Source organism: Zonotrichia albicollis, chromosome 10, assembly GCF_047830755.1.
Source record: "Zonotrichia albicollis isolate bZonAlb1 chromosome 10, bZonAlb1.hap1, whole genome shotgun sequence".
Taxonomy (NCBI): Eukaryota; Metazoa; Chordata; class Aves; order Passeriformes; family Passerellidae; genus Zonotrichia; species Zonotrichia albicollis.
Window position 1 is genome coordinate 30,842,358 of NC_133828.1, and position 27,439 is coordinate 30,869,796.

The 27,439-nt window shown below is 59.6% G+C and overlaps 1 protein-coding gene across 1 annotated transcript in view; it reads right to left on the reverse strand.

Annotated features, from left to right (window-relative positions):
• ASIC4 (acid sensing ion channel subunit family member 4) overlaps positions 1–18,123 on the reverse strand; it is a 28,825-nt gene extending 10,702 nt beyond the window's left edge. Inside the window, exon 1 of the mRNA XM_005485233.4 lies at positions 16,759–18,123. Coding sequence (XP_005485290.1) covers positions 16,759–17,334 — 576 coding nt within the window. The 5' untranslated portion in view covers positions 17,335–18,123. The remainder of the gene's footprint in view (positions 1–16,758) is intronic.
• Positions 18,124–27,439: the final 9,316 nt, after the last annotated feature.

The window sequence follows — 27,439 nt, forward strand, 5'->3', positions numbered from 1 at the left end:
CCCAGAATATCTGCCCAGTACTGCCAGTGGCTGTTAAAGCAGGGGGACATTGGCACGATCCAGCTTTCAGGATCAGCACCTGTGACAGCATGCCCAAACTCGTGTGCCAGAGAAAGACCTTTCCCTGCTAACCATTGCCTCAGGAGTCCTGCCCTGGCCAAGCCAGAAGCTGGAGAGAGCTGTGCTGTTCATGCCACATGGAGCCAGGGTGGCTGTGACACAGAGGGGAGTAGCTGGGGACCCCAGCTCCTCATCTCTTAACTTCACTGCATAGGCATGGCAGCACACTGCACACACATGGCAGCCTGTTGGAGCAGAGAAAGGTGCCATCATGTGGTTGTGCTTTCTACTCCTGCTGCTCCTGGGGGGAATTTGTCCCAGAATCTCACTCATTTCCAACCTAAATTTATTCACGGCCAGTTTTTACCATTTGTTCTCATGCCAGCATTGTCCCTTAGCTTAAATAGCTCTCTTTCCTCCCTTGTGTTTACTCCCTTGATGTATTTATAAACAGCAATCCTATCCCCTCGCAGTCTCCAGCCTGCCAGCCTTCACGTGCCAATCGCTTCTGGTTTCCTCTCCTGATTCAGCCTCTGCCTGCCTGCACAGCCCGGCTGCCCAGCACAGCATCAGCTCCAGCTCCTCAGCCCTGCCTGCCCAGGGCTCACACACAGCTCTGCCCCTCATTCCACAGCAGCCATGGGGCACCATCCCAAGCCATTCTGGACTGCTGCCCCAGCCAGGGGTAACCTGCCCCCTGCAGATCTCCCGGCAGCTTGTGCTTTCATACAGCTTGTTTTCATTGTAAGAATCCACCAAAAGCGACACCTGGACAGATGAAGGAGCCAACGCCAAGGGAATTGCAGAAGATGAAGTGCCAGTGGCCAAGGTATGCTGCAGTGCAGGGCAGGAATACGAGGAAGAGAGAGGACAGGAGCAGTGAAATGAGGGGGCAGGGGCTGGGGTAGTCCAGTTCATCCTGCTGGCAGCCAGAAAACCCCTCAGAGTTGCTGAGCATGCTGCCCACCTACCCTGGTCTCTCCCTTAGTACGACTGGGGTGCTGGAGCTGCAGAAGGTTTCTGCATGATGTTTCTGCCTCCTGCTTCAGGAGGAGCTCAGGGTCCCCAAGGGAAAGACTGCACCAAAGCTGCACCCCCAAAAATGCCACAACGAGTTTGTCGAGCTGCCAAGACACTCCCTAGCTTGGATTTGGAGTGTGCTGAGCAGCAATCCTGCCCTCCCTCTGTGCACCCTCCGGCGTTCTCCAGCCGGATTCCCACCCTCAGACACCCCCGCGCCGGGCACGCCGCTCCCGGGCACACAGCACAGCACAGCACGCTAGGGATAAGCGCTGGGATGGGCTGCAGCTCAGCCCCCCTGCTGCAAACCCAACAAAACACTCACATACACGGAGAGCAATAATGATGGGTTTGGGTAGCGGGCTCCCCTTGGCACTTGGAAGAGATCCAGCACCACGCACGGTACTGTGCAGACACAGCTGGCCAGTGCCACTTGTCCTCAGGACCAGAGAAGGATCCCCAGCCCTGTGGTTTCACAGAGATGTGGCACTGAGCCCACACGTCTTGCAGGCTGGAGGAAGCAGGGAACATCAAGGCTACCCGAGAGCGGGGTATGCAATGTCCCCGGGGCTCCTTTGTGGAGCTTAGGCAGCCTCTGTTCTTCGACTGTGGTCACCTCGCAGGAGCCCCAGTGCCTCTGCATGGTGCTGGTTGGGGGCTGGCGGCTTTTGGCTGCAGATCCTGGGCACCCCCGGGCCTGTCTTGCTGTCCTTCGCATGCAGGGGCCTGCGGGGATGTGGCCCCGCGTCCCCCTTGGCTCCCGGGCAGCGCATCCCCCGGGGACCGCTTCTCTTTGAAAGCAGCCGTACAGGGAGCTCTGCCGCCCGTCCCCAAAGGGTTAACAAGCAATTTCCTTTGCTGACAGCTCGGAGACCATTCTCTATCGACTGCGGGAGAATAAGAGGGGAGAAGCAGCGAGATAAAAAGGCAGCAGAGCTGGCACCGCCTGCTTAATCCCAGCGTTTAATCTGCTGGGGCAGCGCAGGCAGCCTTATCTCGCCGTCCTTCTGCTGCTCCATCTCATTACTGCTCCCACGGCTGCCGGGAGATGGGGGAGCTGAGCCGAGGAGCGGGGCCCGGGGCAGGGATGCCGCCTGCCGCCCCGCTCAGCAGCCCCCGCTCCTGGCACCGCCGCACCCCCCGGAGCCCGGCCGGAGCGGGGGGAGCACACGCGGGGATGGGCACATAGCCTGCGCCCACAAAGCGCGCTGCTCGCGCCAGGCGCTGTCACACGGCCTCGGGGACACGCTGCCAGTGTCACACACTCAGTCACACGTTTCCCAATCGCTGAGCTCCGGTGGGCCAGCCAGCACGATGCCCAAGCCCCACCATGGCTCATGAAGGATGCAGGGCTCCATGGGACAGTGCGTGTAGAGCACCCTAGGGTCAGGACAGCAGCCAGGGCAAGGCCATCTTGTTCTGCATGTGCCCTTCCCTCCACCCTCATCTATCCAGGTATCCCCCTGCCGTGTCCCAGATCAGGTCCACTCTTCCCACCAGGCACACCATGGCCACTGTCCCTGGGACACACCGGCCTGGACCTGGCAGCTCCCACAGCCTCAGGGCAGGGTTAGGCGGGAGGGGAGGGGGTCCCTCCAGCCATGGCATTTATCTGTAAATCCACAGCACTGACACTGTGAAGATGAAGCCTCTGCTCTTGCCGGGTTGTCACGGGGGTTATTCTCCTGCCTACGGATGGGTTTGCACTGATAAGATTTATTGTCAACCTGGCGGAGGTGCCAGCACCTCACTGCCTGCTGCTCTCGCAGGGCTGTGCTGCCTGCCGGGGGGTGTTGTGAGGGGAATGAGCAGCACCTCAAGGAGCACTGGCCAGTAGAGAGGGTCCCCAAACAAAAGGACAGCCAGACATGACCCTTTGCTCCCTGCTGGCGGGGTGCTGGGCTCCCTGCCCACCTGTCGCAAGGTGCCTCACACACTCTCTGACCATTTCAGCAGGATGCAGGGGATACTGGTCCCTGAGCTGGACCATGCAGAGCAGAGCACACATCTGTGCTGCCACAGATCTGCTGACAGTGCTGGCATTGCAGCTCCTGTCACAGCTCGGCAGCTTCGCGGCGCTCCTGCACAGTGTGGGGTGATGGGGACTCGTGGGGCTGCTGGGGCAGCCATGTGTGCAGCCACCACAAGCAATATGGCCTTAGTGGGGAGCGGGGGACAGACAGCATCCTGCAGCCTCAATTCAGCACCAGAAGCTGGTAGGGTGGCTATGAGAACCAGGGCTTCATGCACCCCTGTGCTCCAGGGTGGCATGGGATGAGCAGGAATACCCTCCAAAGGGGAACTTGGCTCCAAAACACCCTGCTGTGCCATGATCCCTCAGCCGCTCTCTCCTGCCTGCCCCCAGACCACAGTCCCCACCACTGATTTCCCTGGGGCCAGCAGGGATTGCCCTGAGCCACCTGGTGCAACCAGGCAGGGGCTGAACCAGGCTAAATCCCCGAGCAGCAGGAGGGGCAGCCACCTGCCAGCATCCTCCCCATCTCTGAAGGCACCACATCAGCCCCACACAGATCTCCCACCACCCTGCCCCACCCAAACTCCCACCTCTTCCCTTCCTCCACCCCTCCAGCCGCTGACCCCCGACACTGCTGTGGGCTTTGCTCTCTCTGACAACACGAATTTGACTCCAATATGTCAGAACTGAAGGAAACAACATGCAAGCAAACAGCCTGAGTGAGCCCTGGATGCAACCCCTCCTGGGGCCAGGAGGCCAGTGGGGATGATGGTGCAACCCGACAGCACACAGGGAGTCCTAGTGAAGTGGGGTGATCACAGCTCCGTGGGAAAGGGCTCCTTAATAGCTGAGCCCTTTTAGCAGAGATTAGGGAGCTGCACGGCTTTGATCTTTGATTGCCAATTTGCATCTTGAAGGCGCTGGGACCTCATCCAGCCTCAGCACAGCCCTTTGTGGTTATCTCGTGGCTAATGGATTTGTTCTTAATGCCGGAGCGTGCAGGCTAAAGGCTGATTAAACCCTCTCCGCGGCGCTAAATCAATGGAACAAACATGATAGGGGTTGGCTTTCCCCAGCCTGGGTGCTCCCGGGCAGAGGGGCTGATGGAGAGAGCCCCCGCACCCGGGCACTGACAGGGGATCCCTCCTCGGGGCTGCCGGCAAGGGCAAGAGCTGCGGGTGCTGGCAGGCAGGGACAGCCCCGTAGCCCATGTCCTTCTGTCCCCATTGTCCCCATTGTCTGCTCTCCATGGAGGTGATGGGCTGCGTGTGTCAGGACTCCCAAGGCATCTGCTTCTCCTGCGTGTTTGGGCCACATTGCCCATGTGCTGGTCCGTGGCACCTGCAGGAGCTCCTTAGCTGTCCTCTTCAGCTCCTCCCAGCTCCCAGGGCTTGCTGTGGGAGCAGGGACAGGAATGGGGTAAGGCAACCTGCCCCTGCAGCTGGGGACCTCCTTCTCCCCTCTTTACACCCCTTTGCCTCCCACACAAAGGGGAGCAGCACAGGCAGCTCCCACCTCCTCTCTCCAGACCACTTCCCCTTGCTCCTGCTTGGATCCAGTGCCTCATTCCCAGGACTGTATGCTGCTCCCATCATTCTGTACATCACATGCTGGGAGCAGGTATATCAGTGCACACTTTCTATAATGCCTGAGGTGTCCATTGCATAGCCAGCTTCAGAAAAATACAATTCCCATTGTGTCTGCAGGCAGCGCGAACAGAGGGGTCAAAATGCACCCTGCTCACTCATGCCCCAGGTACAGCTGATCCTTCATTCTAATCGCTGCCTGGGCTGTGGGCCTGGGGATGGGAGCTGAGCACCTGAGACAGGCAGGACTAAAGTTTTGGGGACTAGGAGCTGTGGGGAATAGGAGTGAAGATGAGGGTTGTGTGGCTGCAAGCTGGGAGGAGACTGAGAGCATTTTGCAACTTTTGTTTTTTGCAGGGCTCATGGCATTGGCCCAGCTGCTGCCAGGACAAAGATACCTGCTGGTGACAGGAGCTGTGATCAGGGACCTTACTCCAGAGCCCTGCTCCTGTGCTGGAGGGGTGACACATGATCTGCAACACAGGTAAGCGCAGAACAGCACCCTGCTGGGCACCAGTCGGTGGGGAAAAGGTGTTGGAAGCCCCCCCATGGGCCCTAGACTGTGCCCATGCCAGGCTCAATCCTGGTGAGCAGCTGCCTCAGAGGCAGCTGAGTACAGCATGGAGCTGGTGGGATCACACACTGAGATTCCCATCGGCAAACCTCTATATTGAAACATCTCCTCTTTGCCAATATTTGCCAAGCACAGGAGATAAAGTGGCTACAAGTCATCAATGCTGGCATTTCAGTCCACTGAGGCTGGCAGTGGAGGGGCAGCCGGGCAGTCAGGCAGCTCCCAGGGTGGGGGGTCCTGCCAGCTCAGCCCCCCCTGCAGCAGTGCAAGGAGAGCCAGGATCCCTCCACACTGGTGCACAGCACCTCTGGAACCTGGGATGGATGCTGCTGCCATGGGCACCACTGCCTCTCCCACCCTGCCCCGGGCATCAGCACAGCCCTCCTCCTGCCAGGACCCCCACCTCTGCACCATGACAGCCATTTCCTCCAGGTCAACATCTCCCTGAAAGTCTCAATACAGCACCAATCCCCTGCCTCCAACGCTGGGCATCCACTCCATGTCATCCCAGTGACTCCAGTATCACCGCCCTGCCCTGCCTGCACCACACACCCTTTCTCCCCCTTGCTCCAGGCTGCCTGTGCAGTCTCTGCAGTGGTCCATAAGAGGATCAGACAGGACACAATGCTGAGATACAGCTCCTGGAGGAGAAGCCCAGAGCATTATCAGCACAGGGAGTTAATTAAGGTCATGTCAGGCGATAAGGAAACAGGATGTCAGAGCAGCCGCAGCAGCACAAGGGGGTCAGAGCCTGAAAAACTCCCTCTGAAAAGCAGCTCCACTGAGATGTGATCAGCCAGGTGCTCGGGGACAGAGCAGCTGTCATGGCCACACAGGCAGGGCTCCATGTATGGCACTGTACGTGCCGTACCATGCCCAGTACAGGATAGAATGGGATGGGCTGAAATGGGATGGGGATGGGGATGGGTGGAGTGGGGTGGTGTGGAATGGGCAGGAGGCCTGGTAATACACCATTTCCTGGGCCAGGAGAGCCTGCTGAACAGCCTGGTTACTTCCTCCTGTCCTTATGGAGAAGCAATGCATCTTGGTGTGACCAGTGTCATGCCAACAGGGCGGGAATTACTGTGAACCCCTGCCCATAATTAGCACATGTAATTGCAGACACTCTCTAATTAGCGGGATCTCAGAGCTGGGTATGGCAGACTGCTTGACAGCGCTTGCATTGCTCCTGCCTCAGACTGTTCACCCTCCTGCTCAGTGATGACTTCACCCCCGAGCCAGGCAGTGCAAGGGGCTGGGAGAGCCAGGCTGACCTGGCATGGCACACCACAGTCACAGCAGGGTGGTGGGAGCAGGCTGTGGACAGGGGCATAGGCATGGGGGACACACTGCCAGTGCAAATCCATCATTCCTGCACAAATTGCAGCACGACCTGTAGCCCTGCCTTGCTGGGCAAGTGCTGAGCTGATGGGACATAATTAATACTTGCATCAATCTCAGCTGGATTTGCATAGTGCCCTCAGTCCTGCGCTGCTCAGGAAGGCAGGCTGCTCCCAGCCTTTCCCAGGGGCAGCAGCACCAGATGCTGGGCTGGCCCTGCCTCCTCTGCAGCAGTCACAGCCCCAGCATGGCCCCTGACTTGCCCCCACAGGTACCTTAGCCCTCCTTGCCCCCCTGCAGGCCCCTTCCCTGCCCTGCTCCAGCCACTGGAGCATTGAAGACAGATGGAGATGCTTCTCTGTGCTGTGGTCTCTCCCTCACTCCTTGTGCTATGAAGAAATTGTGGAGACAGCAGCTTGGGACTGAAGGACGCAGCAAGCTTTGGAGGGCAAAGGGATAAGGCTGAGCTGCAAACATCCCCAGGCAGCTGGAAGGCACGGCAGTGCCCACCTCTGCATGCCCAGATGGGGTTCAAGGTCCTTGAGAGAAAGGCAGCATCCACAGACAGTGCCTCTTTCTTGGGACACTCAGTTCCCTCCTGCCCCAGTGCTGCTCCCATGGCCCAGGTGAATCCCCCATCTCATCAGTAAAGGGGTCTGAGAGGAAGAAGATACAGGGGAGAAAAGACCCTGGGGTGGTGGCAGGAACACCAGGATGCAGGCAGGGAGCACAGCCCTCACCTTGCTGCCCTGTGGGTGCACAGGCAGGGGGTAGAGGGACAGGGCAGTACAGGGATGTTCAGGGTGTCACTGACCCCAGAGATGACAGGCTGGTGACATGTCCTCGTGCAGCTGAGCACAGTGCCTCTGCATGGCTGCTGACACCAGTGACAGCTGCTCCCAGCCCCGTGACACCACAGGGACGGCCACACTCCAGGCACAGCCGGACTATCGATGGATACAGGGTGAGACACGGGCACATCTCCAGCCCCTGGCCCTGCTCACAACTCTCTGTAGCCCCTGCCACTGATGTGTTCCACCCCTGCCTGGCCAGAGGACCCAGAGCATCTGCATCACCTGTAGTACCTGTGGTACCTGCAGCACCAGCTATCCAGCGCACCCTGCACACGGGGACGTGGCCACCAATTGTGACTGTGACCAGAGTGGGGGTCACACTGATTGCAGCTGCCCAGATAAGTGCATCCAGCTCAATCAGAGCTGCACAGCCCTCCTGCATGCCGGGCACCAGGAATTAAACTGCTAATGAGCTGCTGGCTGGAGGGCCGGCAGTTAGTGATTAATCAGAGGCTCTGCTCTGACAAGGCTGTGCCTCCTCTCCCTTCCTGCCCTGCACATCCAAGAGCAAGTGGCCAGCAGTGACCAGGGTGTCCCCCCACCCCTGCTCCCTGCCTGACTCAGCTCTCCAACACAAAGAGGGGTCCCCAACGGCCATGCCACTGGGACACAGTGCCCACAGGTCCTTCCAGCCACTGGCTTTCCTGTCCCCTAGCTCCTCCTGCACTCACCTCCCCCAAGCTGCCATCGGGTGAGAACCTTTTGTTCTGCTGGAAGAAAACCTGTTGAGCCCAGCTGAGCTCAGCTGATGCTCATCATGTGCAGAGTGTGCTCAGCTTCTGTCTGAGAGCCCAGAGATGAGCCAAGTGATCTGGAGAGCATCTGCAGAGGGGCTTCACAAGGGTGGCAGGGGAGGATCAGCCATGCAGCCAGTGACATCTCTTTGGGGACAGAGCGGGCACATGCAGCAGCCCTGAGCCCAGTGCATCAGGGTGCAGGTCCAGTCCTCTGACCCAACCCAGCAGCGCCATTTTCCACCCTCACCTCCTGCCTTCTGCTGGCACAATGGTGGCACAGTGGGTGATGGGGCTGGCAGAGCCCAGCCTGTGCCTGGCACAGCGCAGAGGGGCATGGGGGAAGGCTTTGCAGCATGAGCAGGGGACAGCCATCCACAGAACAGCGCAGGGAGCTGCAGGGAAGCTACTTGACCTTGAGCCTGCCTGCTCCCTGCTCGAACCCTTCATGGTCATGGCAGAGTCAGGACAGGGCAGCACATGGCAGAGGTGTCAGCACCCTCCTGTCCTCACACCCTCCCTTGGCTGTGTGTTGGGGCAGTGCCTGGGAGAGAAGGCCAGGAACCGGCAAGGAGCAGGTTAGAGATGCACGTTTTCCTCTACTGCACAATTAATCATGAGAAGTTTTTCCTCCTTTCGTGCATGAAACAGAATTTGGCAGGGCGCTCTGACCACAGGGACTGGCTGCATGCTCTCCAGTAAAAACCCAGCCACATCTGGCTAGGAAATAACCTCAGAGCATCCCTGTGTGTGCAGGTGGAGAGAGACAATGCTGGGCCAGGCAGAAAAATCCAGTGGGGTTTGGTTCACAGCCCCTCACATAGTGAGCATCTTCAGCTCCTGGTGTTTGTCCCCCCTCCTCATCCCCCAGCACACACATGGCCATGTTGAGTTGTTGATGCCTTCATCCCTGCCTGCAGGCCCTGTTATTCCAGTCGTGGACATAAAAATGCCTAGGCAGGGACATCCACCCTGTGGCAGCATCCCCTGTCTGAGCTCTCATCCCACCCTGCTGCCTCCCCCTGCCCACTCCATCCACAGCCTGACTGGAGCCTCAGCCCATCCTTTCCCAGAGGGAAAGCGAGCTGAAGCCTCCCCAACAGCGTTCCAGTTATTTGTTATTGGAAAAAGGGGGAAATACGTTTTTCTACAATTATTGTTTTTTCCACCTGACTGGCTGCAAACTTGTTAATTTTTTTCTTTAATGTGTGAACAGTGTCGACGGCAGCTGCATGTCAAATGACTCTACGCCCTATCTGCGGGTCCCTGGCTGGCTTTCAGCACTCGCACCGCAAACATTGCCTTCTATAAATAAAGGCCTATATCTCATCAATGGCAGAACAGCAGAGCTTTATATAGTCGTCTTACATAAAACCGTCTCTCTTTATGGGCTTCAAACCATTTGCGTCACTTAGTGCAGCTCCGTAAACCTCCTTCTCCAGACACTCCCTCATGGAGGGAGACCCGGCAGGCTGCCCCATGCCCCAGGAGCTGGGATCCCCTCTCTGCCTGGGGCTGTCCCCTGGTGCCTTGGCAGGGCCAGGTGGCAGCTGGGTCCTTGTTCCCCTGCCCCACAGCCTTGGCATGTGCCTCCCTCCAGCCCGCCCAGCCTTGGCACCAAGTGCCAGGATGGCAGCCGGCACTGCCAGGCACTCCAGAGCTTGGGGATGGCTGGCCAAGGGCCAACATCACTCACCCTGCCCTTGTGACCCTGTCCCTGACACCTGCCCTGGGGCAGCACAGTCATGGATGCTGGGAGGTGCTGTTCTGTCCTCTGTCACTTGGGAATCAGGGACCTGAGGGGGCAGGGTGACTGGGGACACGGTGCCAGGTGGGGGGGACAGACCAGCTCACAGCAGCTCTAACTCTGACCTGCAGAGAGCACAAGTCTGGCCATGTCTTTCAACCCCACTGGCCAGTGAGCGTCTGTAGTGCAGGATCCTGGGGGCTGCCCCCATGGCCACAGGTCCCAGCCCCAAGCTCCTGCAGTCCCCAGGGCCCCCGGCTCCATATGGCAGAGCCTTCCCTCCAGCTCGCCGCAGGCGCCTCCTGCACGCAGCGATGGATCGGGGGGGGGGGGGGGTGGCCAGGGGGTGGGGGTGCAGAGACTCCTGCTGGGGCTGCAGCAATGCCGGCCTGCAGGAGGCAGCCCACACCCCTTCTGGGACTCCAGGAGCTGGGGGAGTACGGGGGGGAGTGACAGAGCTGCAGAGACCGTGGTGACAAGCCTTCCTTTACCTCCGTGACATCCCAGCTGACTACCCCAGGTGGCTGGAGCCAGAAGGAGACAGGGATCTAACAGCATCATGGCACTGGAGCCAGCAGTGCACTCTGACCCATGGCTGTCCCCAGTGCTGTCCATGGGCCTCCTGCCACAGCTGGCACTGGCAGAAAGGACAGAGTCACAGCAATGCCCTTCAGCAGTGGGGCCACATGGCATCCATCCATCCTGCTGGCACAGGGCACCTGCACCCAGCCAGCCCTGCCCCATGCTCAGCCAGCCATGCAGCACCCCATGAATTCCCCTGCCCCATCTGCCACCCTGCCTCCTGTCAGCCCCACTGCCCTGTGTCCCCACTGCCCCATGGTCTCACTGTGGCCCCAGGCACTAGCCAGCACCAGCTCCTGGAGCCAATTCCCTCTGCTGTCTTGTCCCCATTCCTCTCGCAGCCATCCGAGGTGCCCAGCCCCCTCTGCAGCCAGCAGTGCCCCACAGTCACCCCACGGGTGCCCTGGCCCCAGGGGGCAGCAGTGTCCCCCTCCCCTCAGCCTGGCACGTGGGCCCAGCCTCACGGCACGTCCCACATCCCTGGGGAGACATACCAGGCGCGGGCGTCCTGGCCGCTGGCTCCCCCCGTATCACAGACAGGCTTATTAAGTGTGTGATATTAAATTACCCAGATAAGAGCATAAGAGCTTTTAAAGTCAATTCATTAAATATAATTATGAAGAGAGCTTTTTTATGCTCACGGTGATCCGATCTCAATCAGGGAGACGGTGGGAAAGCCGTCGGCTCCTCCAGCATCTCTGCTCCCCCGCTGTGTCGCCTCCGCACCCCCCTGCTCCCCCGCCTCGCCCTCTCCTGCACGGAGCTGGCACCCACCACCACGGCCCTTGATGCCCGCCCCACTGCCCTGGCACGCTCTCTGCAGTGCTGCTGCTGGTGTCAGTGCCACCCCACTTGGATGGAGGCATGGGGGGATGGTGGCACGGGGGTCTGCTCAGCAAACAGAGGGGAAGGGAGGGCAATGGGTGTGAGATGGCTGGGGCAGGGGCAGAGGGGTGGAGGGCAGCAGGGTATGGAGATGCTTAAGTGCAAGAGGCAGGGGTCTGGGAGCTCAGTATGGGTTCTTCCCAGCCATGGATCCCCTTGTTCCCATGTCCAGCCCCCTCGCTGTCCCCTGCAGAACAGCCTCCTCAGACACCTAATGATGCATCCCCACTACCCTGGCGGGAGGGGTGCATGCTTGCCTCCCATCCCACATTCATTAATGGCACTTTGTGACCAATTAGTACCTGCCAACCAGGTGGGACCTGCCCTGACCCACGGCTGGATCCCTCATGTGCAGCCCAGGTGGCTGCATGCCAGGCCTTTGCACCAGGCACTCCTCTTGCTCCATGCACCCACAGCCACAGCCCAGGGTGCAGCTGCATTTGGGGCTGTTCCCAGATTTACTGGGGGAATCCACGAGGAAACAGTGGTCCCAAAGACACCTGATGACCCCCACACCAATAACGTTTCCCCAACGATCTGAAAGAGTTAGATTGCCAAGATGCCTGCTTGTCCCCTGTCACCCCTCCCCACTGTCATGAGGGACTTTGCAGCGACATCCCTAGGTGCAGCCAACCCCTTGTTGTCCCACCACAGTGTCCCAAAATCCCATTATCCCCAAATCCACACGCTTGCTGCCAGAGCCCAAGCACCTGGAACAAGGAGCAGCAGCATTGCTGGCAGGGAGCAAGGTGGGCTCCACACTGGGGTCCCTGCAGAAGGCTTCGGTGGGGGCTGGTGGGAGCAGCTACCCGCTGCTGGGAGCTGCTGGACTGACATTTATTTTTAGACGTGAATTGTATAAATTAGCATTTCTCAGCGGATTAAGCAGCAGGAATTGTGTAAAATTAAATGGCAACGAATTGCATTAAAGTCCCCCGTTTTCTGGCACAAACAGCGCCTCGAGCCGTGCCCAGGCGGCTCATGTGTAACAGCGCCGGAGATGGCGCTGCGCTGCTCCGGACAGCAGCCTGCACTGCCCGGGACACAGGGCTGGAAATGCACAAGCACAGAGGCCAGACTGCGAGGATGGAGGGCTCCAAATGGGCTGTGAGCCCCTGGGTAGCTGGTTCAGGAGCTGGGCTGGGACTGCAGGATGTGGATGCAGTGAGTGGAGTGCTGTGACCCAGATGGGCACAGATGGGCTCAGCTGAGCAGCTCACGGGCATGGGATCAGTGAGGGATGCTCCAGTCTCTCCTGGGCACTGACAACACCAGCCCCAGCCCAGCCAGTCCCTGCCAGGCATGGCAGGACACCCATCAGAGTCACAGCCGTGTACCCTCCAGAGGAGGTGATGCTGTGCTGAGACCAATATGGCACAGCCTGGCCCAAGAGCCACTCTGTTCCATTCTGTACCTGGAGCCCACTGAGCAGCTGTGGGGGGCACAGCCCTGCACAGGAGTACAGGGAAAATGGAGTGGCTGAATGCCAGGGGCTGAGCAGGCACCAGGCAGGGCAGGGCAGGTGAAAAACAATCAGTCCATCTCTTTTACCCAGTAAAAATAGGTTGAAAATGTGACATTTATTAAGTACGATTCTGGTGGAAAGGTCAGACAGTTCCCATGTCAGGAACGGTGGGAGAGCCTTGCTGGGAGGAGGCGACAGCCTGCTGCCCCCACCCACCCCCTGCACCAGGATCTCCTGTGTGCGTGTGGAATGCAGCTGGGGATGTTGCCCGTCTCAGCACAGGGCTTCCCCCTCTGGGGTCTGCATGGGGCGCTGGGGAGATCCCTCTCACCGCCTGAATCCCGGGCAGGCAGGAGGCCTAGCATGGAGCGCCGGGGCCGCTGCCAGCTCCGAGAGGCACTGCCAGCTCTCAGCAACCTCCCTGCTCCCCCCCAGCTTCCAGCCCCGGCACAACTGGCTTCGGCAGCCACACATCACAAACAAAAGGCTTTTGACAACGAATGAGGTTTTGAGAAAGGCACTGGGCTCCTTCCCGGCCGCGAGAGCGGAGGCTCCTGCTGCAGCCACTGCCGGCAAACAGGCGGGATGCTGCTGCCAGCTGAGGGGGCCCCTCCATGCGCTTCTTCCCACAGCCCCCAGACTCCTGCACACCCCATCTGGCTGTACCCCCATCTCCGGAGCACTGCCGGGAAGGCTCCCCCTTGCCTCAGTGCCACCTGGCATGGCCAGAGCTGGCCTCGGGCTGTGGCTGTAGCGGGGTGCCAGGCAGGGAGGATAGGGGGATGCAAGCCACCCAGCCCGGTGGGGACACTTCCCAACCTCCTACTGAATGGCATGTAAAGAGCACCATAGATTTCCTGCACCAGCACCCTCAGCTCTGCAGCTGCACTGCCCAGCCAGGAGCGCTCCCCACCAAGGCACCCATGGCACAGTGTGTTAGCGGGCACTGGGCAGTGCCCGAGCCCTGCAGGGCCTGGGGGCTGTGCAGTACGGTGGGCACAGCTCAGTGGGTCACAAGAGGCTCTCCAAGGCTCCAGCACGGCCCTCCAGCAGCCGGCATGGGGCACATTTGTCAGCGGGGCTGCAGGGAGCCTCGCTGCGGCTCAGGGTTGTCCCTGCCGCTGGGGAGATTTACAGCCCAGCCGGGCTTTATTACATGGAAGATGCTTACGCTGGGGATTTTTTTTTCCCGATAGTTTCTTAATTTGCTGTCCCATAAAGAATGTGGATTTGTGACGTTGAATAGGGGAAGATCATTTAGCACTCACGGCTCTTACTTAAAGGATCCGCACGAGTTATTTATTGCGCGTGCACGGGCTGCAAGCAGCAGTGTGAGGGGACATGCTCCAGTCCTGGCGCTGATCCTGCTCCTGGACAGGCAGTCAGCGGCAGCCCCACAGCTTGGCCACTCTCGTGCTGAAAAACTTCCAGCCTCTGGACAAAGTGCACCTCGTGCCAGGAGGGAAGGAAAGACTCCAGCACTCCTGCAAGCATGGCTGCAGGGAAAGCTCCTTCCCTTCTCCAGTGTCACCGGGGGACAGCCTCTGCTACACAGGCTGCTCACTGTGGGCTCGGTGCCCTGGTATCCGTAGCCATTTGCCCTGCTGGGATGTGCTGCAGTCTGGGAGCTCCCCATCACTGCTAGGACATGCTGTGACTCACACTCGCCCACAGCAGAGCAGATACAAAAGCTTTCTGAACATGAAGGCCCACATGGGGACCCAGAAATGGGACCAACAAAGCTTGGAACTCCCCACCACATGAGCAGCCTTCACTGGGGCCACAGCTACAAGGCACAGGAGTACCCAAGCCCACACAGCACAGCTGGGACTCAACCCGCCTGCCAAGAAGCCTGTGTTGAGTTTCAGTCATTCCCAGGAGGCACAAGGGACCGATTTGGCTTAGGGAATGGGAGTAGAAGGTTCCAGCTGCAAATGGTGTGATGCCTTGACAGGTCCCACTGTTGCCTGGCAAGACTTTGGGACATGTTATGTGACAGAGAGTTGTATCACATCTTCACCAGCCCTCCCCACACCCATCTCTGCAGCCTCTCCTGCCCCAGGTTCACCCCTTTGCTGCAGGCAAGTGAGAGGGGACAGGTACACCCCTTTCTGCTGACAGCCCTTGATGCCTCAAAGGCCAGAAATGTTGAGCTGTGGACAGGGTGGGTGGAGGCTTTAGGAGCCCTATACTCCCCTTCTTTGGTCATAAGCCCATGGATCAGCTGGCACTAGCCATGCTTACACCTGAAACCTGCTGCGGTGCAGGGTGCCAGCACACCAGAGCCTGGCTGCCTGGGCATCCCCAGGGCATTCTCATAAGCAGATGAGGTAGGCAGGCCAGCTGGTCCTGCATGGCCACATGCTGAGAAACTGGGTCCCAGTGACTGTCCTGGTGGTCACCCTTCACTGCCACACAGCTCAGCACATGTCACACACTCTGTCCATGCTGTGGGGAGCCTGCACCGCTCCATCCACCCGAGCTCTGCCCTGCCAACATCACAGTGCGGCTCAGCACACACCAAATCCCATTGCTACGCTGCGCCTCTGCCCAGCACAAGGCTGGGCTCGCTGCCTCCCCCGCAAACCAAAGCTGTGCAGGATCCTCCAGGAGGATCCCAGGGCTGGAGTCAGCATGGCCAAGCCACGTGCAGGACGGTCCAGCACCAGAGCTTCCTTTTCCAAACGCTGCTGAACCACACTGCTCCCCGGCAAACTCCAGCAGCTGGCGTGGAGCAGGCACAGAGCCCAGCAAATCCCCAGGAGGAGGAGTGGGGCTGCCCGCCCGCTGTCCCCCGCTCCTTCTTCCCCCTCCACTGCAGTGTCCCCTGCCACCACCAACCCCCCGCACAGGGCAGCCCCCCCCGCAAAGTCTCTTTCTCAGGGACAGCATCACTGTGCACATTGAGCAGGCTTTGTACCGATGGGCACGAAGTGAAACGGAACATGCTGCATCAGCCATTTCCAGCCCCACGGAGCCTCCTCTCTTCCCCAGGATCCTGCACAGCCCATGGCATCCCACCCCGCTCCCCGGAACGAGCGGGTCCGGCTGGCAGCGCAGCTCCTGAGAAGGCGGGAGCCAGCTGAGCAGTAGCCCCTGGCAGCCGTAGGAGAGAGGCGGCTCATTTCCAGAGTCATTAAGGTCTGAAAAGGGTCCCATCAGGTATTCCGCCCGTTCAGCACATTTATTTTCCCAAACCACAGCGGGGATTTATGATTTCAGGCTCAATATTTGTGAGAGCTGCACACTGGCGGCGGTCGGCCAGGGGCTCTGTGCCTGGGCAGGCTGGGCGCTGCTCGGAAGAGGCCGTGCTGCCAGTCCCGGGCAGCGAGTGGGCAGCCCCGGGCATCCCCTGCTCGCCCGGCTGTGGCCGTGCCTCCAGAGCGGAGCGGCTCGGCGTTTGTGCTCGCCATGTGCACACGTGCGTGTGCAAAGCCTGCAGTCTCCACATTTACACACATCCCAGTGCTAATCCCGCAAAGGCAGGAGGGTTCCCCTGTGTGCAAAGGGTCTCTGCCTGCCCCCCTCTTCCAGCCCCTCTCGCTGAGTGAAGCACCCCGTGTCAGGGCACTTCGATCCGGGGTAAGGGCAGGCTGGAGCAGGACTCTGTGCCACAGCTTTCCCCCTGGCAGCCGCACACCCACCCTGGGGACCGCTGAACCCTGCTGCTCACCCAGCGCGGCTCCTGCCCGTGAGCCCCTCAGTGACAGACCTGCGACAGCCCAGTCCTGTGGCGCAGAGCCCTGCTGAGAGCTCCCACGGAGGATCCTCTCCCTCTCTCCATGTGAAACTTGGAGGGAAACTCAAACAGAGAGAGATGCAAACTTCAGCAGCCGGAGTGAGCCAGGGAGCCCCGCTCCGGTGCGACGCGGCCGGGTGGGTGCCCCCCGTGCCGGTAGGGGCCCCTAGGGAAGCTGAGCCAGGTGTGCACTCACCACAGTGAAATCGCGGGATGAGCAGTTCTCGCCGCTGAAGTTGCAGCTTTTGAGCATGTCGTCGAGTTGGTGGCCGGTGCGGTTGACAATGTCAGCCATGTCGGGGTCAGGGTAGAGCAAGTCCGTGGCCTTGTGACCGTCCCGGTCCTTGGGGGGCAGCCCGGTCATGTTGGCCAAGTGGAAGATGTCGGCGTCGGTGAGTGCCGAGTGGCGGTAGCGGTTGATGTTGCAGATGGTGATGGCCGGGAACACCATCTCACGGATGGCCTCCTCGTCCAGGGCCACGACGTGGGGGTGCTCCAGGTAGAGCAGCGCCGACTTGGCCGCCTGGTAGAGGAAGAAGGCGAGGGAGGCCAGGAAGGCAAATGCCCAGAGGGTCTGGCGCACGCCCAGCCGTCCCGACCGGCAGATGTGTCCCAAGCCGTGCAGCGTGCTGGTGCTGGCAAAGGTGGCCAGATCCCGGGAGCGGGGCCGGGCAGGCTCCTCGATCAGGCTCTCCTTGTCCCCTTCTTCTTTCTCCTTCTGCTTCTCATCCTCTTCAGCAAATTTGATTTTACACACGATCTCAATCGGCATCTGCCCCGTGCAGCTGGTGTGCCCAGCCAGCGAGCTGTCCCCTGGCACAGGCACCGGCCGAGAGCCCGGCCAGGCGCTGGGAGGGGGTTCGGGTCCCCCCCAAGCCCCAGCACGGCACCGGGAGGGCCGAGCCGTCTCGGGAGGGAAGCGCAGCCCCTCTCAGCAGCTCCGAGCCGCCGCTTCCCTCTTGTCTCACTAGTCGATCGTCTCCTTGTGCCTTCGCTTATCAGCACAAATACAGCTGTCAAAAACCCCTCTCTCTCCTCTCCCTCGCTCTGTCTCTCTGCCTCTCTCCTTCGCTCCTCTCTGGTTAAGACCCCAGCAGATACAGGCAGCATTTAGGCATCATGTGCTAATAAAATCCAGGGAATACTTAATAATTCAAGACATGTCAACATTATTTCATCGTCAAATAAAGAGCAAGCGTCAGAGAAAAGAGGCAGTGTGAAGGGCCCGGCGCCTCCGGGGCAGGGAGCCACGCTGCGCCCTCTCCCCAGCTCCGGCCCCGAAGTGCTGCCGGAGCCACTTGTTTGAATGGCTCGGGAGCCGCCGGAGCCGAGCCGTGCCGAGCGGAACCGAGCCGTGCCGCGCGATGCCGAGTCGTTCGCGCCGCGCCGCGCCGTGCGATGCCGAGCCGTGCCGAGCCGTGCCGTGGCGGGCGGGGCACGGAGCCTGTCCCCCGCCGTCGCCGCTGCCGCCGCGCTCTCCGCCTGGCCCCGCCGTGCCCCGCCGGCCCGTGCGCCCCGGGGCAGAGCGCGGCAGGCTCGGCGGGGGCGGGCAGCCTGCGGGCAGCTCGCCCGGCGGCCCCCTCCTGCTCGCCCGCCTGCGGACTCCTCCTGCCTCGGCGGCTCCCTGGCCGTTAACCGCCTCCCTGCCGCGGCCCGCCGCGACCCACGGCGGCCAGCGCCGAGTCACGGCCGGCCCGGCCCCGGCTGTCCCGGCTGTCCCGGCAGGATCCGGCCGGCGGGACGCCGCCGGAGCGCGGCTGAACGCGGGGCGCCAGGGGTGCACTTTGCCGTGCCTCCCCCCGGCCCCGCCGTGCTCCTCGGTGCCCCGGAGCCAGGAGGGCGGCAGTGTCGCCTCCCGCGCCCCGTGTCCGCCGCCCCCCTCTACACCGCGCTCGCTGTGTCCCCGGGATGGGCTCCCCCGGCTTCATTTATGCCCCACTTCCTTCCCTCTCCCTCCCTCGCTGCTCCTCATTGTTCCACGGCAGCGCTCAAGTGGGGAGCACCACAGGCAGGGACCAACTCTGCTAGAAAGGCTGAGCCGGGGTAGCCCCTCACCCTGTCCTGCCCTGCCGAGCCCTTGCTCCTCCCGGGGTCTGCTCCCTCCAGGGCACGCTGCCGTCGACCCTCGCACAGCCCCATCAGCACCCAGCCCCGAGGCAGCATTGCCCTGCAGGCAGCGTGACAAGCAGCGTGTCCTCCTGCCCCGTCCTGTCCTGCCCGCGGCAGTGGGGCTCTGCCAGCCTGGCTCGGTCATGAGGTGATGGGTTCAACCTTGAGGCACCAACCACACGGCACCTGGGTCTGTCTCTTCCCAATGCACAACACCTCTGCCAGCAAGTTTTGATCTCTCCCAGCTTCCTGCCTTGGTTTCACCAGCTGGTGATGGAGGGTTTGCTGAACTAACCCACTCACTCACAAGTCAAGCAACCCTCCATGACAGTGCCTTGTGGCACAGTGCTGGGGGAAACACCATGTTCCTGTCCCCAGAGCGAGCCCAGTGCTGGGTACCCCCCCCAGCAGACAGGGCTCTGCTGAGAAGGTGCGTGCCTGGCAGGGAATCCAGGGTCTCCGGAGGACAAGTGATGAGACAGCCGCCCATGAGCGCGACAGAGGCCTCGCCTCTCCTCGGGGACTGCGCCGCAGGTCAGCGTGACCTTCACTGTGCTGCCAATGCCAACGGCAAAGCTTTCCCCAGCCGTCCGGCAAGCGCACATGCATCTTCAATCTTCCCATCGATCTGTGCATGGCACACATGTTTCTGCCTCTCTGTGGGTCAATACAGCATGATAGGCTGCCTCCGGCAAGGAGCACGCACAGCCCCAGCCGCCTGTTTCTCCCTGCCCAGGGGATGCAGCACGCACGTGCCAGCCCTGCACCTCCAGCTCCGAAGGACATGGTGGGAGCAGGCTGGGCAGGTGCCCCAAGCGCTGCTGCCACCACAGGTGCCCCAGCCGCACAGCCACCAGAGCCCAGGTGCTTCCACAGGGACCCTTGGCCCCCTGGGGGATGCTTGGCCCAGCAGGGACCATGGGTGGAAAGAGCCTGATCCTGTGGAAGGAGCTTCCATGGAGCCAGCAATGGCCAGCCCTGCATCTTTGGTCTGCAGAGCTGGATGTGTAGTCCCTGCCTGCACCTGTCAGATGCTGTAGTGGCAAGGGACATGAGGGCATGGAGGGTCTGCCAGGCAGGTCACCCCATAAACACAGACCCTGAGGTACAGGGCAAGCTGAGCTGTGTGAGTGTGGGACCAGCTGGAGCCCAGTGTCCTGTGTGCTGGACAGTCATGGCACAGGAGCAGGACTGTCCCTTGGCTCCCCACAGGACCCTGCCCCTCATACCAGGGGGATCACACACCCCTGCTTTCTCTGCTCCCCATAACAAGGGGATCACATCCCCCTGCTTTCTCTGTTCCCCATACCAAGGGGATCACATCCCCCTGCTTTCTCTGTTCCTCATACAAGGGGATCACACCCCCTTGCTTTCTCTGGGCGTCTTCAACTCAACATTATTAACTGCCACCTGGACTGGGGACATGTTTCAGCACCATCCACACAGCATGATCCCCTCCTGAGTGGCCAAAGAGGTAAGTCCTCTCCCATCTCCTTTCCTGGCTCTCCTCTCCTGTTGTACTCTGCTCCTGCCTGCCCACCCAGCAAGGGCAAAGGGGTGCTGGGGACTCACCCCCTTGCAGGATTACCCAAGGCTAGAGTGCAGCCAGGGTGGGTTGGGATCAAGCTGTGCCCCAGTGAGTGGCACCCACAGCACAAGCCCCATGCCCAGCTGCAGCTGCAGGCCTGTTGCAAGCCGTGGAGAGGGGAGGACTATGGCTTCACAGCCAGGAAGCTCTGGGAGAGAGAGCATGCTGGGAGAGACAGTGGGATGGAGGTGCAGGGAATGGGGAAGCAACATGGCTTGGGAAGCTGGGCAGTGGAGCTTAGGGATTGCTTTCTACCCAGACAAGCAAAGAACAAAGCATGAGCTAGGAATGGCTGGTGCTGTCTGCAGTGTGTCAGTGTTTGCTGACATGTCTGCAGGTCCCCAAGGTTCCACACCAGAGCCTCTCACCTGTGGCTGAGTGCCTGCACGTGGAGGCATGAGGCCACATGGGGGGACTCTGTGGTGTGTAGTGGGGCTCATCTGCCCCCTCGCCCGGCCACATGCAGCTACAGAGTCTGTGCACCCCCCGAGGGTCCCTCATCCAGTGCTGGGATATGATGCTAACAGTCAGGAGAAGCACAATGCCCTGGGCTCCCATGCTGACTTCACTAGCCACCGTGCAAGCCAACAGGATGGGAGAGCCAGCCAAGGGCTTGCCAGCAGACTGGGAGAGTGGAGTCTCTCCTGGTTACCCCTGTGCCCCCCAGCCAGGGGAATGCTGATCGTCAGGGACTTGGCACAGGGCCCATGTACTACACTCAGATGATGGGGGGAGGCTGCGGGTGCCAGGGAAGACAGGACTGGAATTCGAAATGATGTTGACAAATCGGAGAAATGGCCTGAAAACAATCAGATACAATTCAAAAGGACAAGAGCTGGGCTGGGGTGGGAAGCAAATCTGCCTGGAAAGCAGAGGGCGAGCGGCTGGAGGGCAGGGCTGCCAAGTGGGCAGGGGGGCAGGACAGAGCCTGGCCCAGCAGTGGGCAGCAACATCAGCTTGTCTGAGTTTAACACCAGACCCCAGGACAATCCCAGGTGGATAAACAAGGCATGCAGAGGGGTGGAACCCTCAGGCAGGACATGTTCTGTAGGTGCAGTTATCTGTGTGAGCAGGAGCTGTTTCCAGACGCCCAGCAGCCACGCAGATGCTTGAAAAAGCAGCTGGGAGTTAGGAGAAAATAGGAGAAACCTCCTTCATTTGTGATATGGGATCTATCAGTTTAGTATGGGATCTCTGGCAGCCCTGCAACTGCACCGAACTCAGTGAAAAGGACAATGTTGCTCAGGGCTGCGTGAGAAGGAGAATCATCGTGAGGCATCTGAGGCGTTGCTGGCGGCAAGGCCTTACTGGGAGCCCTGTGTCAGGTCTGGGACACATATCAAGAACAATCCAAACTAACTGTAAAGAGTTTAGAGGATGGCAGTAACAGAGAGCAGTGATGGAGACTGGCTGGAGACACTGGAGCTTTGGGTGAGAGCAGAGGGGTTAAGAGGCTGTATCCATGGACAAAATAACAGCACAGAAGGAGAGGGCTTTCTACAACATCAGGGCTCTGACACACCCACGGAACACAGCAGGAGACAGGTGAAGCCTATACATGGGAGAAGCTGGCCCCACGGTCTGCAGGGATGCTTGGTGAACCTAACCCTGCTGTGGTGCCCTCCATCACCCTCATGGTGATTCATCCCCTCCAAGACACAGGCACTGGCTGTTTCTATTCTTAGCCCAGTCCAGATGAGGATTTGGATGTGATTTCCCTCTCCTGTCACCCAGCCAAGGGATTGGATCTTCCATACCAAGACCCAAACTCCCACTGCACTCCAGCCCTGGTGCTGTGCCCCTGCAGTGAGCTCACCCTCCCAGCCAGCCTGAGGGACTGCAGCTGTCAGGAGGGATGCAGGGGATCAGCTCAGGGCACCACAAGTGAGGTGGCAGGGGCAGCCCTGGAGGGTGGGGACATGGGTGATCAGACTGTTGCAGACGTGGGTGGTCAGCAGGCAGGTGTCCCATGGGAGACCCCCATCAGGAAGCTCCCACCTGATACCCTGCTGGCCAAACTGGCCGGGGTATGGATGCAGCTTGCTGAGTGCTTTACTGCCAGCCCAAGCCATGAGCTGGCTGCTACATCTTCCTTGCCAGCTCCTCACACTCCAGAGCTGGCGCTGGCCACGGCCCCACGCCCAGAGGGAAGTGGATCTGGGGCAATCATTACTTTTGATCTAATTGAAGGGAACGTGACTGCGGAGCCCAGCTGGCCGCAGCACTCAGCTCTGCCTCATGCAAGTTGCATCCTCTGAGACCCTTGCAAGCACGTTGGCTTAACAAGAACAGCCTCCTTCCATGGCCTCCCCGGCACGCTGCCGGCGCCTGCCCAGCAGGTCAGTCTGTGTAGCAAGGACAGCAAGTGCCTCGGCTGTGGGGAGATGTGGGATGACAAGATGTCCACTCCAATTACAGGAGAGCAGGGCTGGCGACAGTGTGATGAGCATGCCAGGCATCAGTGCCTGCTGTGGAACTGGCTGGGGGGAGACACAGGAGCAGTAATGCTGCCTGCACCCCACTTGCTGAAGCCTCTGCAGCGTCCTCCTGCACCCACTGGGAGTGGTGGGGCTGGGAGTGGTGCGAGGGAGCTGGACACACCAGGGTAGGAGCGGATCCATTGATGTGAGCGCTGTTACCACCTGCATTGTGCTGGGATGGGGAAGATGGCAGCTCCAGTGATGCACACCAGTCTCACCGGTGGCCCTGGTCCCCAGTTTGGCCCACTGTGACAGATGAAGGGTCCGCCAGGGTCAGCAGACACATGGGAGATGCAGCACCCCATTAACGCACTGACCCTGTTTACGTAAACTACCCCCATTAAACACAATACCTTATTAAATGCTTTACCCCAATTAAGTGCAATACCTTAATTAATGCAACACCCCAATTAAAGACAACACTCCCATTCAATTTATTCCTTCATTAAGCACAAAACCTCAATTACAAAGTCTCTTTTGTAAGCTGTGTGCATGAGCTCGCACAAGGTGCCCTGGACACCTTTTGCTGCTGCCAGGAAAGCAGCACTGAGTTTATGTGGCTTTTGAGGTCCTGCCTCCAGAAATTTAGGAGTGGGTTTCAGTAGGATCTGGGTGTAGGAGCTTCTGTTTGATGGCTGAGAGGACAATGCCTGCATCAGAGCTGGGTTAAATCCTACGGACTCTCAATGGGATGATGGGTCCAATCCCTGCCTGATCATGGGAGAAAAGGGTTGAGCCCAGGCTGATTCCATGGTGTTTAACCCTGGTGAGTGGTGAGATCTCACTTGTCACCCTCCTGAATTCCTCTTCCCAGAAATGCTCACCCAGCCAGCTCTTGTCCCTGTGCCCAGGAAGAGGCAGCAGGCAGTGGACACTGTGGAGTTCCCACCCATGTGCAGCAGCCCCTGTTTCTGGTCTCCACCTGAGACACCCCACATGCCACAGACCTGTGCTGCCCTGGCTCTGCCAGGCTGAAAGCCAGCACCCCCTGTTTATGATTTTCTTTGACCCTGCCAATACAAACCACCCCCAAACTGAACCATTCACTTGATCACACTGCACAAACATTCTCACAGAGAGAAAACAAATCTAAAAGCCTCCAAATCTATGCAGAAGACCAAAACAGTATCCTCCCCAGGAGGATGCCCAGATGTCAGCACAGGGGGTGTTCAGCTTCCCCAGGAGGATGCTGAACCCAGCACCCATCTCCTGGCTCCGGATCTGGCAATGCTCGCTGGCCCGTGACCAGCAGGAGGTCAGGCTCGGCTGGCGCTGCCCTCCAATCCTGCGTGGGAGGAGTGAGGAAATGGCCTCACCACCCTCAGAGCATCCCCCACGGCTGGAAAGGCTGGGGCAGACGTGACCAGGGAGCAGCTGCCTGGCAGCAGGAGCCCTGGCTCTGTGCACGGGCAGTGGATACGCACAGTGCCTCCTGCCCTCAGCACTGTGAGGAAGGGGAAGGCACCCTGGGAGCCGTCGCTGCAGTGTGCAGAGACAGCCATTTGGTTTTACAGCCTTTTATTGCTGCAGCTGTTGGTGCTCCCTTGTCCCTGCCATCCTGAGGAGGGCAGCGGGGCAGGCTGGCACAGGGCCACACTGTGCTGAGCAGCTCGGCAGTGCTGCACCCTCCTGGGGTGCCACTGGGCTTCCACTGCTGGCAAAAACACCAGCACAGCAGGGAAACAGGCTCAGCACCCTGGCGGGACAGTCCCCAGCACTATTTCCCTTACAGCCCCTCTGTCCACAGCCTGAGACCCCCCACCTCCACCACTTGTCACCTGCCTGGCGGTTTATAAAATTTTAAAGTTAATGGTGTAATAAACGCCAATAATTATATTGCAGCTGCAGCAGGGCATCCTGGGATGAATACATTATGGGAGCTGCAGCAGTTGGGCAGAGAGGGCAGCACTGGAGATGCTCCAGCCAGGCAGATACAGATGGACAAGTACCCAGGTCCTGCTGTGAGCGGGACAACCCCTTGCTTCACTCCCTCCCAAGTGACAGCTGAGCAAAGGTGACTGGAGGCTGGGCAGAGTGGAAGGGTGATGAACGCTGCAGGGCTGAAGGCCAACAGAGCAGTGTCAGGAAGCCCAGCCCCAGGTTCTTCACTGGAGAAGTGCAGCCTGCAAGTAGCCTCAGTGCAGGGCAGAGGAAATGCTGGCACTCCAGGAGCACCCACACTGGGCAGCAGGGCTGCACCCCACTCCTCCATGCCATCTCTGGCCCTGAGGGATGAGAGAAGCTGGATGGGAGTGTGCCCAGCCAGTGGAGCATGCCCTGAGAGACATCATTCAGCTGCTCCCTCACATTCAGCTGTGCCCACAGGCCCCATCCTGCCCCAACCCTGCAGTCATCGGTACTCAGTGCTGGGTCAAGCACCCTGTGGCTCCTCCTGGCCCTGGACTGCTCCTCCTGCACCATCTGCTGCACTTCACCAAGGCAGCTCCTGCTTCCTATTTGGCTTTCCTAAAAACAACAGAGTCATAAACTGCCAGCAGAGCTGCCTCAGCACAGCAATAGGGCTGAGGTTTTAAATGCACCCAAGTCAGGAGGCTGGGAGTTATGGTTCCCCAGACAGCCATAGCTCAGCTGCATGGTGCCCGTGACGGTCCTGCGCGTGCACAGCCGCGCGCCACGGGCAAGGGGCAGAGTTAGTGTTACCATGGGAACCATCGCTCCCCATTTCCAACATTTGTGTGATTAAAACCTCAACCTTAATGCCATAGCTCCACTGATGGTGTATATGGTGGGGGCACCCTGCCTGCCCTCTCCAGGCTGCTGGGGAAAGGAGTGCCCCTGCCCCCTGATGGCTGATGGAGATGTGGTGGGCAGACTGGGTCTGCAAGGTGAGTGGGAAACCGGAGATAGTCCTTGGGAAGGGGACCCTGGACTGAGTACAGCATGGGCACAGCACACACGTGGCCACCAAGCACACTGCATGGGCCCCTACTTTGGTCATGAGTGCTGAGGGCAAGGCAAGTGCCCACCTGGCTGAAGAGCACATGGCAGACATGGCACACATGCTGTGCCAGGGATTGAGGAACTGGTGCCTTCATCACCTTGTGTGCTGCAAACCCCAGGCACGCTGCTGGCACCAAGCACATGTTGCAAACTCCAAACATCTCACTGCTCCTCATTTGCAGCACACTGCAAATAGGGAAAACATCCAACTGTGGAGCATCCTGGAAGCATTGACCTCAAAGGTGAGCTGGGCCATTGCAAACATGTCATCATCAGGCACCAAGTGCCATCTCCCTGCAGACTGGCAGCTGGTGCTGAGCACGGAGGGCACTGCTGGTGCCATACGTGCCACAGACACTGAAAACTGTGCTGTGAGCATGGGATACGTGATGGACTGTGAGCTCTGAGTGCACTGGAGTGAGCCTTGACAGGGACAGCACAGGCTGCTGGCACTGCTAATGCAAGAGCTGGTGCTAGCAGTGCTCACAGACTGTGCAGCTGCTCCAAAGCGGGCACCAAGCACAGACTGGACAGCAGGAGCACCACTAACACTGTGCAGCAAGCTCTGTACATGGCAAAAGCATCAGGAACCTTGTGCTGACCACATCATGGGCTGCACTTACAGAGCACACTGTGAGTGAGCAGTACCCTGGGCACTGGGGAGGGATGCAGGGCATGAGCTCACACCTGCGGGAGTGTGTGGGCAGCAGGAGCAGGCTGTGGGCACCCCACTGCAGGCACCAAGGAGCCCTCTGTGGGCATCAAGGCTGAGCCCACTGTGGGCACCAAGGCTGAGCCCACTGCGGGCACCAAGGCTGAGCCCACTGTGGGCACCAAGGAGCCCTCTGTGGGCACCAAGGCTGAGCCCACTGTGGGCACCAAGGAGCCCTCTGTGGGCACCAAGGCTGAGCCCACTGTGGGCACCAAGGCTGAGCCCTCTGTGGGCACCAAGGCTGAGCCCACTGCAAGCATTGCACATGCACTGGCACTGGGCACCAAGCTCAGCGCCAGCAGTGTGCTGTGAACACTGATCACACCACAGGAACCAAAACACTGAGCACAGCACAGAGAGCTGGCTGATGTGAGCACGGGCTGTGCTGCAAATGCCAAATCGAACAGACGCAGGGCACACCTTGAATGGAGAGATTGCTGAGCGCTTGGCAAACACAAACCACAGCTGACACCAGATACTGAAGGTGCTGCAAACATCATCGGCGGCGGGTTGCACACCCTGAGCACACTGTGTGTGCCGAGTGCTGCTGACACTGAGTGCAAGGGCTGTGTAAATAACAATGATGCCACAGGTATTAAGTGCTGAGCACTCTGCAATTATCAAGCAAACTGTGGGCATCAAGCGCCGCACACGCCATGACTACAAACACACTGCAGGCACCAATTTGACAAATACACTCCTGATAACAAGCATGTGGCTGGTGCTGAGGGCACTGAAGAGCGTGTGAGTGTGGGTACAGAGTGCTGCGGGCTATTGCAAACACCAAATCTGGCACAGGCAGAATGCCTGGGAAGGCTGCACACATCAGCTCAGGCATTGTGTGCGTTGCAAACACCCAATATAGCACGGGCACTGAATGCCAACCAAATCCTTCACTGGTTCCCAGCTATGTGCTGTGCTATAAGAAACATGCCAAGTCACCACCCTCTAATGCTAATGCAAACACCAAGGGGATGCAGACACCATGCAGTCTCATGCTGACCATTGAGAACTGGTCATGCTAAAG